At 31.4% G+C, this 14123-nt stretch overlaps 1 protein-coding gene across 1 annotated transcript in view; it reads left to right on the forward strand.

The window, feature by feature from the left end:
* Positions 1-14123, forward strand: part of LOC117169796 (SRSF protein kinase 1) — a 111866-nt gene that overhangs the window by 63480 nt on the left and 34263 nt on the right. Inside the window, exon 5 of the mRNA XM_033356303.1 lies at positions 9943-10096. Within this exon, the coding sequence (XP_033212194.1) occupies positions 9943-10096 (154 nt within the window). The remainder of the gene's footprint in view (positions 1-9942; positions 10097-14123) is intronic.

Consider the following 14123-nt stretch of genomic DNA (forward strand, 5'->3'; position numbering starts at 1 on the left):
TAATTCAAATCCTAGTTTCGGGTGGCAAGCTTTAAGCGCGCCTAGGCCACGCGTCTGTTGAATCTCTCGCTTCGCGCTCGGATGTTTATTTTTTGCATTTGGAATGCTTGAATAAAACTGTATCAAGATCTATTTTATATGCGTCTTCAAAGCTCTGTAGGCCTTAAGGTAGCGATTCCCAAACTAGTGCCGCCGGCCGATGAGGCTGCCGCCGGCAGGGGGATGCCACCCCGGGCCGGGCAGCTAGGCAGGCTCCGAGTCAGGCTCCCCGCTGCGACCAGAAGACTACTTTCCTCGACTTTCGTGTATCTACCACGAATGACCCTTTCATTGTTTTGAACTTGCAATAACTGAAATTATAAATACTTAGCTCAGTTAAATTTTAATTGGCTGAATGAATTTCGTAATATAATTTAAAGAAAATGAAAACAATGTTTTTGAAAATCGGTTAATATCCGAACTAATAAATGAAATATTTACAAATCTTGTGAATGCAACAAAAGCGCGATAACTCTTGAAGTTATTATCCGATTTTCTTCTACCTTTTTTTAACGTTTATTTGATAATCTAACAAATCTAACGGAACTTATTAAAATTCTACTGATTAATATTTAACCAACTTTTCATTTTTCTCAACCGGCTCTAATTCTCTAACAACGAAAAGGTCAGCGAAGCAAGCAACCGAGCACGAACGACTAGCGTCCAGTGTCTCACTTGGGTTCCAGTATTGTGAAAAAATTTGAGGGTGGGGGCCCTGTCGCTCCCCAGAAAGTGCATAAAAAGTTTGGGAATCGCTGCCTTAAGGTGCAAATTCTCATTGTGACACTAGCGCTGCGCGCTCGATTTTCGACAGACATTTGTAAGCAGGTTTTGTTCAATCTTGTTTTTTCTAACTTTCGTCATTTTTCGACAAATTTTCTATTTATTTATTTTCTTTATTTTCAATGTTATTTTTCACGAATAGAACAAAAAGTACCCGCTGTATCAAGAAGTGATTCTTAACGAAATTGTTAATATTTTTTGGGATATCATTTCTTTGTTATTTCACCTATTTTCATATCCTACATAGTTTGACGACAAAATGGAACTTTTTATTTTTTATTATTTTTTGTGCAATCAAAATTTGAATTTTTGATTTTCAAAGAAAATCAAAAAATGTGTTATGACAGCCTTGTAGGGCTTTTAAAAAGCAATGTTTTTCTTCTCTCGACTTTTTTTCATATCGTGTTTTGTTTGGCCTAAAATTTTTAATTTCAGTTGATTTAGAAAATTTTGAAAATTCCATAACTTTAAGAATTTAATTTTTATCGAAAGAAGTCATTAGGATAAATTCATTCTCCATTTTAATACTATAAATATTCGTACATAGAATTTTCATATTCAGAAAAAAAGTGGTCAAAGTTTTCCAAAATGCGCTCACTTTTTGAGTTTTTATCAAAATAACTGGTTAACGAACTCTTTTTTTCTTTTGGGACCTAAAAAAAGTGTGCCAAACATATTTTTGATACGTTAATTTTTTCTAGATTTATCGTCTTTACGGACGGACGACCGGACAAACAGACAGACAGACGCCATTGTAAATACTTGATTTTCGGATCCAGGGGATCTCAAAACGTGGAGAACTGTTGAAAAACTGTGGTATCAAATCTTGGACAATTCTAATGCTCTCTCAATCATAAATGATGAGAATGTAGAAAGGTAACTTCAAATTTCGCGGGCTACGTACATTCGATTTTTTTGTTTTGTTATGTTGCTACACATGACCCCAACATATGTATGTTGACATCAGCCATTTTGCATGTTCAGTTTTTTTTACGAATATGAAGGTTAGGCGTGTTTTGGTGTGCTTGGCAATTTTTTGCTATCGAAAACATGGATGAAAGAATCTCTATTAAATTTTGTAGCAGAAATAAAATTAAGTTCTCCAACGCACTAAAAATGTTGACTGTGGCTAATGTTCAAAAATAATGCTTGAAATGTTGACAGGGCAGAGCTAAGAGTTCTAAATTTCTCGGACATTTAAAATCCGGTCCCGTTCTCGTGACTGTGAACGTCATTTTAAGACAACTGGAGAATTTACAGAGAATTTAAGAGAATTTTACCTTCGCCAATATTTTCTTTATCTTTAAACGTGATAATATTGTACAATTATTTCCAAAAACTATGAATTGTTATAATGAAAGTTTCATAGAAATGAAACTACGAGAAAAGTTAAGACTTATCGATATTCAATACCAAAATTTCTTTATAGCCGACATATTAAATTAAAAGAAAAAAATTAAGTAATATAATAATGTTAGATAAGTATTATTCGGCCTTTACATATATATGTATATATATATATATATATATATATATATATGTATGAATGATAATATTACAATTTTAGGTTTGGAAAAAATCGGTTTTATTGTTTTTTAAGTAGTTTTTTTGATAACAAGTTAAAATAGTATTATGTTTTAATCTAAAGATTTTGAAACTTTCACGAATATGTTATTTTTAAACTTGAAGCTTTACAACTGGAGCATACAAAGAAATAATGACCTCATATATATGGTATACTAATTGTCCGAAGAATAATTATTTTTTAGATATGGAAACTGTAGTCTTGACAAAGAGAACATTCATATGTTTATAAGAAATCTCTTAAATTGTAAAGCTTAATCTTACACTTTTAAGAATATTATCACGGTTTAAGTTTCATAACTCAAGCGCATAGAAGAAATAATTAGAATATATTTGTACAAAGTACAAGATCCCTTTTCAGGATAGGAACTGTATAGTCTTAATACGTAGAACATCATCATTTTTATGATGAAAATTTAAAAACTGTACAAAATTAAAAACTCAGTATCAAATATTGAAGAATATTTTTGCGTTTCAAATACTACTTCTAAATACTAATGTAGCCCTAACACGTAGAAAATGCTTATGTTTACAATAAACCTTTTAAAACCATAACATCTCTAAAACTCAGCATCAAATGTTCAAGAATATTTTTGAATTTCAAATTTTATAATTCAAACGTATAGAATAACTAAAAATAATTGTAAAAAACTACAAGATTCGCTTTTTAAACGTTACGAGCACAATAATATTTTTAAATGCTCATAAATTAGAGCACATTCATCAAAGAAATTCTCGGTCATATTCCCGTGCTCTGTGACATATTCGCGGTCACATAAATTCTTTAGAAAACTAAGAATAGCTGACCCTGTTTACAATGAGTACTCTTGCGAAATGATGCGAGAAGACTAGCATATTTGGCTTCACTTCTTTCCCCATTATCCAGGCCCGTGGTCATACTAATATGTCAGAGGGGGCAAACATAATCTTATGAGGGGCGACATTTTTTTCGCTGTGCAGTATTGTTAAGAGCAATTTATTTTCAAAAAAGATTAGAGGAAAAAGAATTGATCAAGATGCCACTATTATAAAACGAATTATGAATGAATAAATCCCAGAGCTTTCTGTCCATACAAAACTACTCAAACTTCGATTCGGTTTGATTTTTCATTTCGTAGGTTTACAATTATCATGAAAAATAGAAAACAATTTTTAGCTTTCCGAATATGTCGTTTCGCACGCATCTATAAGTCCACTGTTGGACATTTTTTTTCTATCTATTTATCTATAAAAATAGAATGTTTGCACTTGAAATGGAAACAAACAAATTTGATCTGACATATACATCTATTTGTATGACATATATATCTATTTTTATCTGAGATTTTTATTTCATATCATTATAGATATGAGATATAGTTAATGAGGTTCTAGGTCTCTAATTGTTCGGAAGTTTGTAATGCATTCATGTACACTTTTAATGATCGGAAGAGCGCTAGCTAAACCATTTTCTTTTGAATGCGAAATTTTATCAGCTGGCTCCATACATTTCAAAATTTTCAGGACCGCACAAAGCATAAAAGTCAATTTCTGACTTTTCATAATGCTTAAAAAACCGGATAATTATTACGCTACAAAAAATTCTTTCGAAACGACGATGCAATTTGATTCAAAGAGAAAAATACATTTTTTCAAAATTCCAATCCGCGGGGGGGGGGGGCATTATCAAAACTATTTTCCAAATATTTCTGCTATCGACTACTTTTATTTATCCAAGTTTATTTGTATATTTAATTGTTATACCAGCGGGGTTTGGAAAGTAATTTTTAACTAATGTTTATTTTCTATTGTAAATACTGCAAACGTAGCGTGTGGGTGAGTCGGCTCTGTTAAATGCTGCGAAGACCAACTTCGTGCAAAGCCGAAAATGCACGAGCCGGAACCCGAGCTCTCCCGACTTCACAAATGATGATCTAACTGCTTCGCAAATTTATTCCGGTTTTAAAATCTCGAGTTACATTAGAACCATTATAATTATTGCGAAGAGGAAACTATAATTTACTTTATGTGAATAGATATGGGAGACAAGATTTATGGGTCTAAAATATTTCAAATTTAGTGCTACATGGCTTAGTCATATTTTTAGTAAACAAATTATTTTTAACAAATAAAAAATACATTGTTGACAAAACATTTAAATTTTCAACCTAAGTAAATTCTGTTTAGATTTAGATTTTTAAATATTTCAAAAATAAACTTTAGAAGCTTTAAAGGAATTCCGAAAGATTTCAAGGAGATAAAACTATTTTTCTTAAAATTCCTGGGGAAAATTTAGAAGATTATAAGTCAATATTTTACGTCTTGAATTATTTTTCAACATTTTAAGAAAAATTTTAGCTAGTTAGAAATATTTTCAGGAATTTAAGTCGTTTTTAATGTATTAGAAACATTAAAAAACTGGCAAACATTTCTGAAAATTTATCAAATATTTCTTGATTTCTTCCAAACCTCTAAATGTTCTGAACGTCTTTTGAGAACACGCGAATGTTTTCTAATATTTTCTAAAATCCGCAATAAAATAAAAATCTTTAAAGTCCTATAGATTCTTCTTGGACACACTTCTTTTTATGGTATTTTAGGTTATAATCACATTTTTGGGGATTTTAAGAGAAAAAGCCGAAACGTTATTCATAAGACCTCATATGCTTTCTTTATATATGAAATCTTTACGAAACTTTTAATAAGTTAAAATACTTATCTCATTATTACATTATTTAGCTTTTACAATTTTATTTTAAGAGGGCTGGGGACACCCGTGGACATTCTGAGTTGAGTGTTCGAGAGAGACAGAAATATGATAAGCACGCCCCGAAGGGTGGAGCTTCTGAGTGAAAAAAAAATTTCGACAGCCAATCACAGTTGAAATATTTTCAGAAAAAAGGGTACATAGTAAAAAAAAGTGTGAAAAAAATTTTCTGCGAGAAAGTAATTATCAGGGGACCGTCAGCCAGGTTCAGGCATTGTCTGGAAAACGGTACACTTGCAGCGGGTGGTAGTTTGTCGAGCAGACGGTTTTTGGCCTCGCGAGACCCTCTCATTGTTTGAGATTAGACACAGCGGATAAAAATCAGAATCTTGTACAATGTTCATTAATTAAATTTTAATTTAATAAATATTTTTAAAATATTTAGCCTCGTTATATTATTATGAGTAAATCAAAAAAAGATTGAAAAAAATCGGTCAATATTTTCAATGTTAGTTTATCGTTAAAGCTTTATTTTCTTAACTCGTTAACCAATCCAGGCATTCCACATAAGTTATAATTATTATCAATGGTTTTACATACCTATTGTTACATGCCTATTGTTTTGTATATTTGTGAAATAATCATTACTTTTGTTGTTGTTACTATAATACCGTTTTCTATGAAAAAAGTGACTCCTAAATGTGTATATCATTCGATTCAGAATTTCAAGAAACGTGCAAATTCGTTGAACGTCAGAGTTTGAAATTTTTAAAATGCTCCATTTAAATTTTCATCTAATCGAAACATTTCATTGGGATAATTTCAAAATATACTTGATATCCAATGAAAATTTGGACTGAAACTTCTCAATATACTAGAAAAAAGTATTTTCTACTGCAATCTTACTCTCTAATTGTGAAATAATAATGACGGGGCCAGAAAATTTGTCTTATAAAAAGCAGGATTACTTACATCAAGCATTTTTTTAATATTGTATATTATTGCAATTTTACACATATCTCTTCTACATTATTTTTTACGGATCCAGGCATAGAACACAATTTATAATTATTAACAATTTTTTTACAACAAAAAAGTCGCAATAAGTCGAAATAAACTTTGAAATGTTGAAAAAGCTCTATTTGAATTTTCATCTAATCGAGACATGTCATTGGGATAATTCCGAAATACACTTTATAACCAATGAAAATTTTGACTCAAATTTCTCAAAATACCAGAAAAACGTGTTTTCTGTTGCAACCTTACTCTCTAGATTTGAAATTATAATTACAGGCTCAGAAATTAGTCTTATAAAAAGCAGGATTACTGAGATCAAGCATGTTTTTAATATTGTAAATTATCATTGCAATTTTACACATATATCTTCTACCTTATTTTTTTACGGATCCAGACATTCAACACACTTTTAAATTATTTACAATGTTTTTACAAAAAAAGGTCGAAATAAAGTATGAAATTTTGAAAATGCTCTATTTGATTTTTCATCTAATCGAAAGATTTCTTTAAGACATTTTTGAAATATATACTTGATATCCAATGATTTTCTTTTTTTATTATTATTAATATGATACTCAGGGAATAGATTTCAGAAGTGAAATTATTATAATATCTCCATTAGTTAGTAAAATACTATGAAGAATCGCCTTTCAAATTATAAAAAAAACTTTTAGAAATGTTAACAAATGGTTGTACAGATTTGGCTTTAACCTTATGCACCAGTTTCAGAAATAGATATTTCTCTTATCGTTTTTCAGCATATGATTTTACCCTAAACATCAAGCAGATTCAAATACATTAAGGCCATGTAACGAGAGGGTCACATGACCAAACCTGGTCCTCAATAATTATTTCCTGAACTACGTCTAAACGAAATTTTTTTTCTTTTTGTCAAACGCATTACCAGCGATATGTACACCCAACTGTAAATTTTGCTTCTGAAATTTTTTCCTTTAACTCCATCATTTAACAATGTTTGCAAACAAACAACTTTATATTAGTCGAATACTGTAGGACTCGTATCGTGACGGACCGGATCTTCATTTTCAATTAATAATGTTTGACCGGCCGGTTAATTTTACAGTCTCTCAAAAAAAGTGGGATATCCGACGGGCCTGACTACTCAGTTTTCACGTATTTTTGGTCGGTACATGGCATACATGGCATTCGAATATAGGAAATATTAGGAGATTAAACAAATAAAATTCGCTTCTTTCTGAATATGTAGTAAGGTTTCACAAGAGCCATTTTAAAGAGTATCTGTCGCTCCAAGTGGTGTCACTGGTCGCTCCAAATTGTGTTACTGCTCACAGAAAAGGGTGCAACTGGTCACTGCAATTGGTGTGAGTGGTCGCTTCAAATGGTGTGGCTCTTCGCTACAATTGTTGTGATTGCTCACTGCAATTGGTGTGAGTAGTTACTCCAAATAGGGTCACTGGCCGCTTCAAATGGTCTGACTCGATTGCATTGATTTAATGAATTATTTAAAAGGGGATAAACGCTAAAAGAATGTAAAAACATTTATTGCATTAAACAATTTTTTATTCACTATATAATTATAATGAATGCTTATATTAATGTACACCCGTTGACACGCCACTTACTGTTTACGGACTATTTACGTTCATATGGCTCCACTTCAGGACCAAGGTCAGTGCGAGCAGGGCGGTGACACGATTTTCGTTTTTGCATTAGAGGCGCGAGTCAGTTTTGTGAGGGGCAGCGAGTCTTGAAAACATTGGCGCCACCGCTGCGACGCCGTTGTCTGTTATTATTTTGCATGTAAAAACTTGTGAAATGTCATAAATCTATCGTATTTTTGGTGTATTTTATTCATTTACGTATCAATATGTAATAAAAATGGGTAGACATCGATGTATAGCTCCGAACTTGTAAATCAGGGTACCACTTAGCCCTCTCAAGTGGAGTAAAAAAAGTTTTTTTCTGCGTTTTAAAAAATGAGGTTGAAAGGTGGCACCAAGCAATTAAGCGTGCCAAAAAAAGATTTCTTTGTTAAACCTGGACACATAGTGTGTGATGATAATTTTTTAAAGGATCAGGTCATTTGGAAAAAGGAAGTCTTAGCTCCTGATGGAACGGTTATTGCAGTAAGTATTACGATTTGTTTATACTGATGTCCTTTAACCTAACATAATCGAGTGGGTCTGATCATTTCATGACAACATTAATTTTCAAATCTTAATATATTCTTTTTGTTACTGAACTTTTATATATACATAGTTTCAATAGTTTTTGAAATTTAAAAATTATTTCAAGACCCCTTGCATCTGTAAGAGCAATGCAAAAGTAACATTAATGTCAGTGTTGAACTATCGCTGAGTTTCAACATTTATGTACAATTATATTAATTTATTAATAAATTCAAGTATTAAGGTAAATTAAAATTGTAACATAATTATTTTTTTGCAGTCAGAATGGTATGATAAATCTAAATTAAAACCAGGGATTTTGAAATCTCAATTTCCAAACTTCTCCGAGCATTGTTCGAAGGCTGCTAAAAAAACCCGTCTAATAAAACGCGATTTTTTAACAAAGGATTCTGAAATGTCAAATAAAAAATTCAGCCTTCGAACAATGATCAGGGCAGTTTGGAAATTAAGATGGCAAAACCCCTAGTTTTAATTTTGATATCGTTTACCATTATTACTGTAAGAAAATTATTATTGTACAATTATAATATGGTTTAATACCTGCATTTATTAATAAATTAATGTAATTGTACAGAAATATCGAAACTCTGCGACAATTAAAAACAGTTATTAATGTTACTTTTACATTTTTCTTAAAGATAATTATGGTCTTATAATATGTTTTAAACTTCTAAAACTATTAAATCTATTATTTTACACACTATATAAATAATCTAAAAGTTCGGCATCAACAAGAATATCTCAAAATTGAAAAATCAATGTATACATGAAACCGTCAGAGCCATTCGGTTATTTTAGGTTAAAGGACATCGGTGTAAACAAATCGTAATATTTACCGCCATAACCGTTCAATCAGGAGCTAAAACTTCCTCTTTCCAAATTATCTGTTCCTTTAATAAGTGATCTTCACACACTACCTGTCCAGGTTTAACAATAAAATCATTTTAATCACGGTTAATTACTTGCTGCTAATGGTCAACCTCATTTTTTGGAATAGAGAAAAACACTTTTTACTCCGTTTGAACGGGTTGACTCGTACCTTGCTCGACAGTTCGGATCTATACATCGATGTCTTTAGTCCGTATTTAATTCATATCTCCATATTTTAATCCAATTTTCAAATAAATATATAACTAAATGTACAGTAAACTTAATAGCTTTCATACTGATAATCTTTTTACTATCTTGACGATTAATACAATATACTAAATATTAAAAATTATAATTTTTATAATTTCTTGTGTATTTTTATTATAATGTAATTATACATTAGAATCATTGAAGTAATTAGAATTAGAAAAACTATTATTTATATTAACATTTCAGAAAGCATTTTTCTTATCAGCTGCCATTCAAATGTAGGGCGTGGCGCTAGTGGCGCCAGTGTTTCATTGCAGCTAAGTCTATTCATTAAGTTGAACATCTTTTATCCATTCATTTTGTTTTGTAGCTTGTGTCAATTTTCCAAAGTTTAAATTTGTTGCTTTCAATGTTAATTTTTACGACTAAAACAAAAACAACGCGTCCTGTCAAAAAATAAATAATAACAAATCTGTAAATCGTTTTCGGACGAACAATTATTGTGTTTTATTTTCTTGCATAGTTCAAACGCAAAATGGAATTTTTAAATTTTTTATTATATTTTTTGGTGGTTAAAACCAGAACCTGTGGTCAAAAAATGCTGGCTAATGAACTCGACCTTTTTTTGGTCTCTTACAACGTTTGCCAAAGCACAATCCAATGATACTAGTCTTTCAAAAGTTATCCGGAATGCAGATGACAACAACATCGACGACGACAGACACCATATTAGAACCTGAGTTTTTTTATTGCGGGGTCTCAAAACATGAAGATGTAAAGAAATCCCCGAAGTAGCATAGCAACGCGAGATAGGAAAGGAGGTCTGAAGAAAGGATTGTGTCTTTTTGTTGTAAGGTAGGGTAAGTTTCTCAATTTCTGCGGGTGTACCTATTACTGTGTTTTTTTCGTCTAATCAGAATAAGCTGAGTACAAATAATTTGTTTACATAAGAAAATCCTGTACATCAATAATAATTTATTCTACTGTATAACAAAAGCCAAAATGTTGCTAAATTAGTTACCAGAGTACTGTTCTTTAATCAACTTTAGATTCATTGCATAACCTTGTACGCAGTGGAGAAATGATTTTTTTTTAAACGAGAACACTTGTTAAAACAGAGTCAACGTTTAAAAAAATGTAAATTAGTTTATTAATAAAAAATTCAAGCTTGCAGCAATAAGTGCGCATTTATTACAGCGGCGCTCATTACTGCGCTACGAAATTCAAGCCATATGTACCTAATACTGCAGTGCTGTCAAAAAAAAGTAGAGCCAAAGAAGAAGCCAAAAAGGGAAAGTAAATCTTTAAAAAGATGTTCTTTCGGAGAAGAAAATTTGCTGCTTGCTGTGAAAGAGGTTATGCAAGGTGAAACTTTTGCAGCTGTATCATGAAAATATTCGATACCAGAATCGAAAAGAAGAGTCTTGTGAAGTGGGTAAATTATACTTTAAAGAAAATGGCTTATCAACAAATGCGTTTTTTAAGTAAAAGTTATTTATTTGAGAGGTAATTAACCTACAGTTGTTTATTTATTATTTATATGCTCGTAAATAAATAGAATTTAAATCCGCAGTAATAGTTACATCAGTTCGCAGTAATAAGTATAATATGTTCGTTTGAAATTTTTTTATATTTTTAAATAAGTTATGTTAGGTTCTCGTACTTGCCAACTTTTTTATGCACAAAATATTTGATTCTTTAGGCTGAAAAAGAATAACCATATTATTTCAATATAAAATGGTGAAAAGTTGAATCGAAGTAAGGTTAAAGAGTGTATTAGTGCATAGAAGCCCTAGGCGCGCTAAAATTTGCGAGCGAAGCGAGCCCCGCACCTAGCGCGTGATAAGCATGTAACCGCTCAACAACAAATGCTTTTAGAGTTTTTTAAATTGATCAAGGAAGAGGTCAAGTCATTGTAATAACTATCTAGCAATAATGTGCAGTTGGTTACATAAAAAAATTGTTTATAATGTTTCAAACATATCAATATGAAATAAATTAATGCCCAATTACGATTAGTTAAGAATAGTTGCTGTTGGACAATTATTCAAACTATTTTTTATAAAGAATCGATAATTTTACTGTGTCAAAATGAATAGGCTAATTTTTTTCGCAGAGTAATCAAAAAATTTTTTGCCAATTACTCCTTACTATCATTTTTTTCCAAACTCATAACTACTGTTAATTATTTAAACAATATTTATAAACAAATTCATATTTTAGATATTACTCCATGAAAAGGCCCATTTTTTGCGAAGCCGATTGGAAATACATTGCCAGTGACTCGTACCTATAATTTTGTTCAAATTAATAAAAAATACAAAATCTTAAAACAATTTTTATAAATAAATGCACATTTTGACCAGTTTTCCAAGAAGAGGCTTAGCGAAATTAACTAAGAATCTATTGCCAATTGCCCTTTACTATGATACTTTGCCAGTGGACAAGAACAGTTAATTATCCAAACAGTTTTTATAAACAAACGTACATTTGGATCACTTTTACATGAATAATCTTATTTTTGTCATGGAATAAGCCAGAAATGTCAAATAGTAACTCTTTCTTGTCATATTTGTGAAATTAAGAACTGTTAATTATTTAATAATATTTACAAATAAATTCACAGTTGTGGATTTGTTAACAAATATTGTTGTAACTTAATTGGATAAATAGGACAAGAAAGAGTTGTCAGTAGGACATTTCTCGCTTATATCACGAAAAAAATAAGTATTCATGCAAAAGTGGCCAAAATGTACATTTGTTTATTAAAATTGTTAAAATAATTAATTGTTCTTGTCCATTGGCAAAGTATCATAGCAAAAAGTCCCTGGCAGTACATATTTAGTTTAGTTCGCTATGAAAATGGAATCTATTCATGGAAATATGCTCAAAGTTTGCATTTATTTATAAATGTTCTTTAAATAATTAATATTTTTTATCAGTTCGAACAAAATTGCAGTTAGGAGTCAGTGGCAATACATTTCTAGTCGGCTCCACCAAAAAGTGGACCTGAGCATGGAATAATATCTAAAATGTGAATTTTTTTATAAATATTGTTGAAATAATTAACAGTTGCTAACTTAAAAAAAATGATAGCAAGGTGTCATTGGCAAAAGATTTTTTGTTCATCTGCAAAACAACAACTAAAAAACTTAGCATGTTTATTGTGACATAAGAAAACTGTATATTTGTTTATAAAAATCACTTCAATAATAGTCAAACAGCAACTATTTATGTAAGAACAATGAATTTCAAACATCTAAACATTCAAATCACAAGAAAACGTCTTTTGTTCATTAACTTGCTTGGTAGTTGTTACGCGACTATAACATTCAAAAGTTTACGCTCAGATAGATGTAAGAAATGATATGTTCTCTCATTACCATTTGTGAAAATTTTTGATTGGGTTAGTACACGCACATAGAAAGCGTCATACACAGGGTGTCCCTGGAGTATTATCCTTCCTTTTAATGGCGGATAGAAAAAATATTAAATCCAAGTCCCAAAACATTTTTGGGTCTGAAGCGCAAAAACTGTGGTTCGCTTCGAATTTCTAGAGATGAATTCATTCATGAGGATTTCAAGATCGAGCTGGTCAGCTTCCTCTGAGTATCAATGTAGAATTGCAACATGTATCAGTCGATCTTGCGCCATGGTCGATCTTAAGTAATTTTTTACCCTACGTATAACAGAGAAGCTTCACTCGTTGGAGCACGTTGACCCCGGAATAGTAATGAGCAATTGGATGAAACGTAAATACTCAGAAATAATTCCTCTACACCAATCATTTTCTTTCAAGAATTGCACAATATCTTTCAACGATTTCGGTTTCACTTCTTTACGTTTCATCAAGCTCAATGCCATATCTCTGTCACTTACTAACCTGAACTCGTCGAAATCACCTTTATAAAACAGGATGATTTTTTTCACGTCAACTGTTTGACCGACTGCAAATTGTTCTAAAGTTTGAAAAAAATTGGTTGAATCAGTGTCGAATCTACTTTTCAAGGAGAAAGGAACTTTTTTTGGAAAGCATGGCTGTTATCATATTTTCTGTCTATTCGCTTTAAAATTTTAAGTCGACGTGGCAAATTTGGTTCTCATAACGAAATTCTTTGATAACTCAATGCTTTTTAGCCAAATTGATTCAAACTTGGAATCGCGGGAAACTTCCAATGCGTAGGTCACAGCTTCTATTTTTCGAGACGAATCTACGGCACAAAGCTCTACCTTTTGAAGTTCTTTGTTTAATACTTCAATTCGATCAAATATCTCTATCAACGCATTCAAAAGAAACAAAAATGAAAAAGACTCAATAAGTTCCAGAAAACCCGCATCTTTGACGACGATTGTGCTATCGACTTCCCGATCTTCGATCAGCCCTTCGAAGAATGCCATCAGTGGTTCATAGTTGGCCAATACGGGTTTTGGAGACTTAATTCCCAATGTAAATCTAACAAGGAAGGTACCCGAGGTGTACCTCACCGATTTTCTTGAAATTGTGATATGTTATAGAACATCAAAAAATATTCGACACGTATTTTTTTATACGTGCCCATAAGTCCATTTAAGGGGTGAAACCCATCCTTGAAGTTCACCCCTAAAAACACATTTTTTTTAATTTCTCGAATACAATTCGTAATTTTTTACTGGAACAAAGTGGTAACACTTGTTATTAAAAAGCACATATTTATGCATTATTTTTAGTCATCAGACTCGCAACCCCCGTTTTTTATTAATGAAAAACTATATTTGATGGCCAT

This window comes from Belonocnema kinseyi, chromosome 3 (genome assembly GCF_010883055.1).
Source record: "Belonocnema kinseyi isolate 2016_QV_RU_SX_M_011 chromosome 3, B_treatae_v1, whole genome shotgun sequence".
NCBI classification, from domain to species: Eukaryota; Metazoa; Arthropoda; class Insecta; order Hymenoptera; family Cynipidae; genus Belonocnema; species Belonocnema kinseyi.